This window comes from Sinocyclocheilus grahami, unplaced genomic scaffold, assembly GCF_001515645.1.
Source record: "Sinocyclocheilus grahami isolate Dianchi unplaced genomic scaffold, SAMN03320097.WGS_v1.1 scaffold2549.1, whole genome shotgun sequence".
NCBI lineage: Eukaryota > Metazoa > Chordata > Actinopteri > Cypriniformes > Cyprinidae > Sinocyclocheilus > Sinocyclocheilus grahami.
Window position 1 is genome coordinate 9,173 of NW_015507728.1, and position 813 is coordinate 9,985.

The 813-nt window shown below is 42.4% G+C and overlaps 1 protein-coding gene across 1 annotated transcript in view; it reads right to left on the reverse strand.

The window, feature by feature from the left end:
* Positions 1-26: 26 nt before the first annotated feature.
* Positions 27-813, reverse strand: part of LOC107575282 (olfactory receptor 4L1-like) — a 3,205-nt gene continuing 2,418 nt past the window's right edge. Inside the window, 1 exon segment of the mRNA XM_016261688.1 lies at positions 27-84. Coding sequence (XP_016117174.1) covers positions 27-84 — 58 coding nt within the window.

An 813-nucleotide genomic window follows, 5' to 3' on the forward strand; every position in this document is an offset into this window, starting at 1 on the left:
CTGATGGTTCAGCTTGTGAGCACAAGTTAGAGTGCTCTCCACACGGCGACAAGGCCTTGCTCGGGAAAGCAAGTGGCGAAGAGCCTGCGTTCGGGAGAGCAAGCGGCAAAAGCCTTCACTCGAGAGAGTAAATAGCGAGAAGCAATTGAATCTGAGTTGCAGTGGGGTTTTGATCCGTGGCATATGTCCAACCTACGGCGCGATCTTCCAATCGGCTTCTTGCAAGGCGGAGCGTGTGTACATTAACAAGAGGCTTCAATTCATCACATGAGGACACCTATAAAAGTTGTTAATACTTCTATAAAGTCTCTTAAATGCAAGTATTGTACATACTATTAAAGTTTACTTCATTTCAACATTCTGCATTTGTCGTGCCCATTCGTTCAAGATTAAACTTCACATATTACACACATTTTAATAACCTTATTTCCTAAAAAGGGTAATAAACACTGATTAAAGTTGCACCGATTACATGAAACACGTCAAGCATATATATAAGACATACAACATATTATTTGTGAATCTGGTTGCCCTGTAATGCGCATAAATGATTATCTGTTGAAATTGTCTGTTGTAAGTTTCATGTCCCTTTGTCTGTGACAGGAGAAACGTGCGCTTTCTGAAAGTAGTAAAAGGATGCGTACCTTTTTTGAAATGCAAAAGGGGGGGAAAGGGGAGCTGTCCTGAGGTCATGCCCATGTCACGAGTTGTGTGTCTGCCATTCTTCTTCTGGACAGGGAGCTCTTAATCTGTCGCTTTCTGTTTATCGGATTTAGCAATTTATGCATTAACCGGTGTGGGTATCCGGGCGAG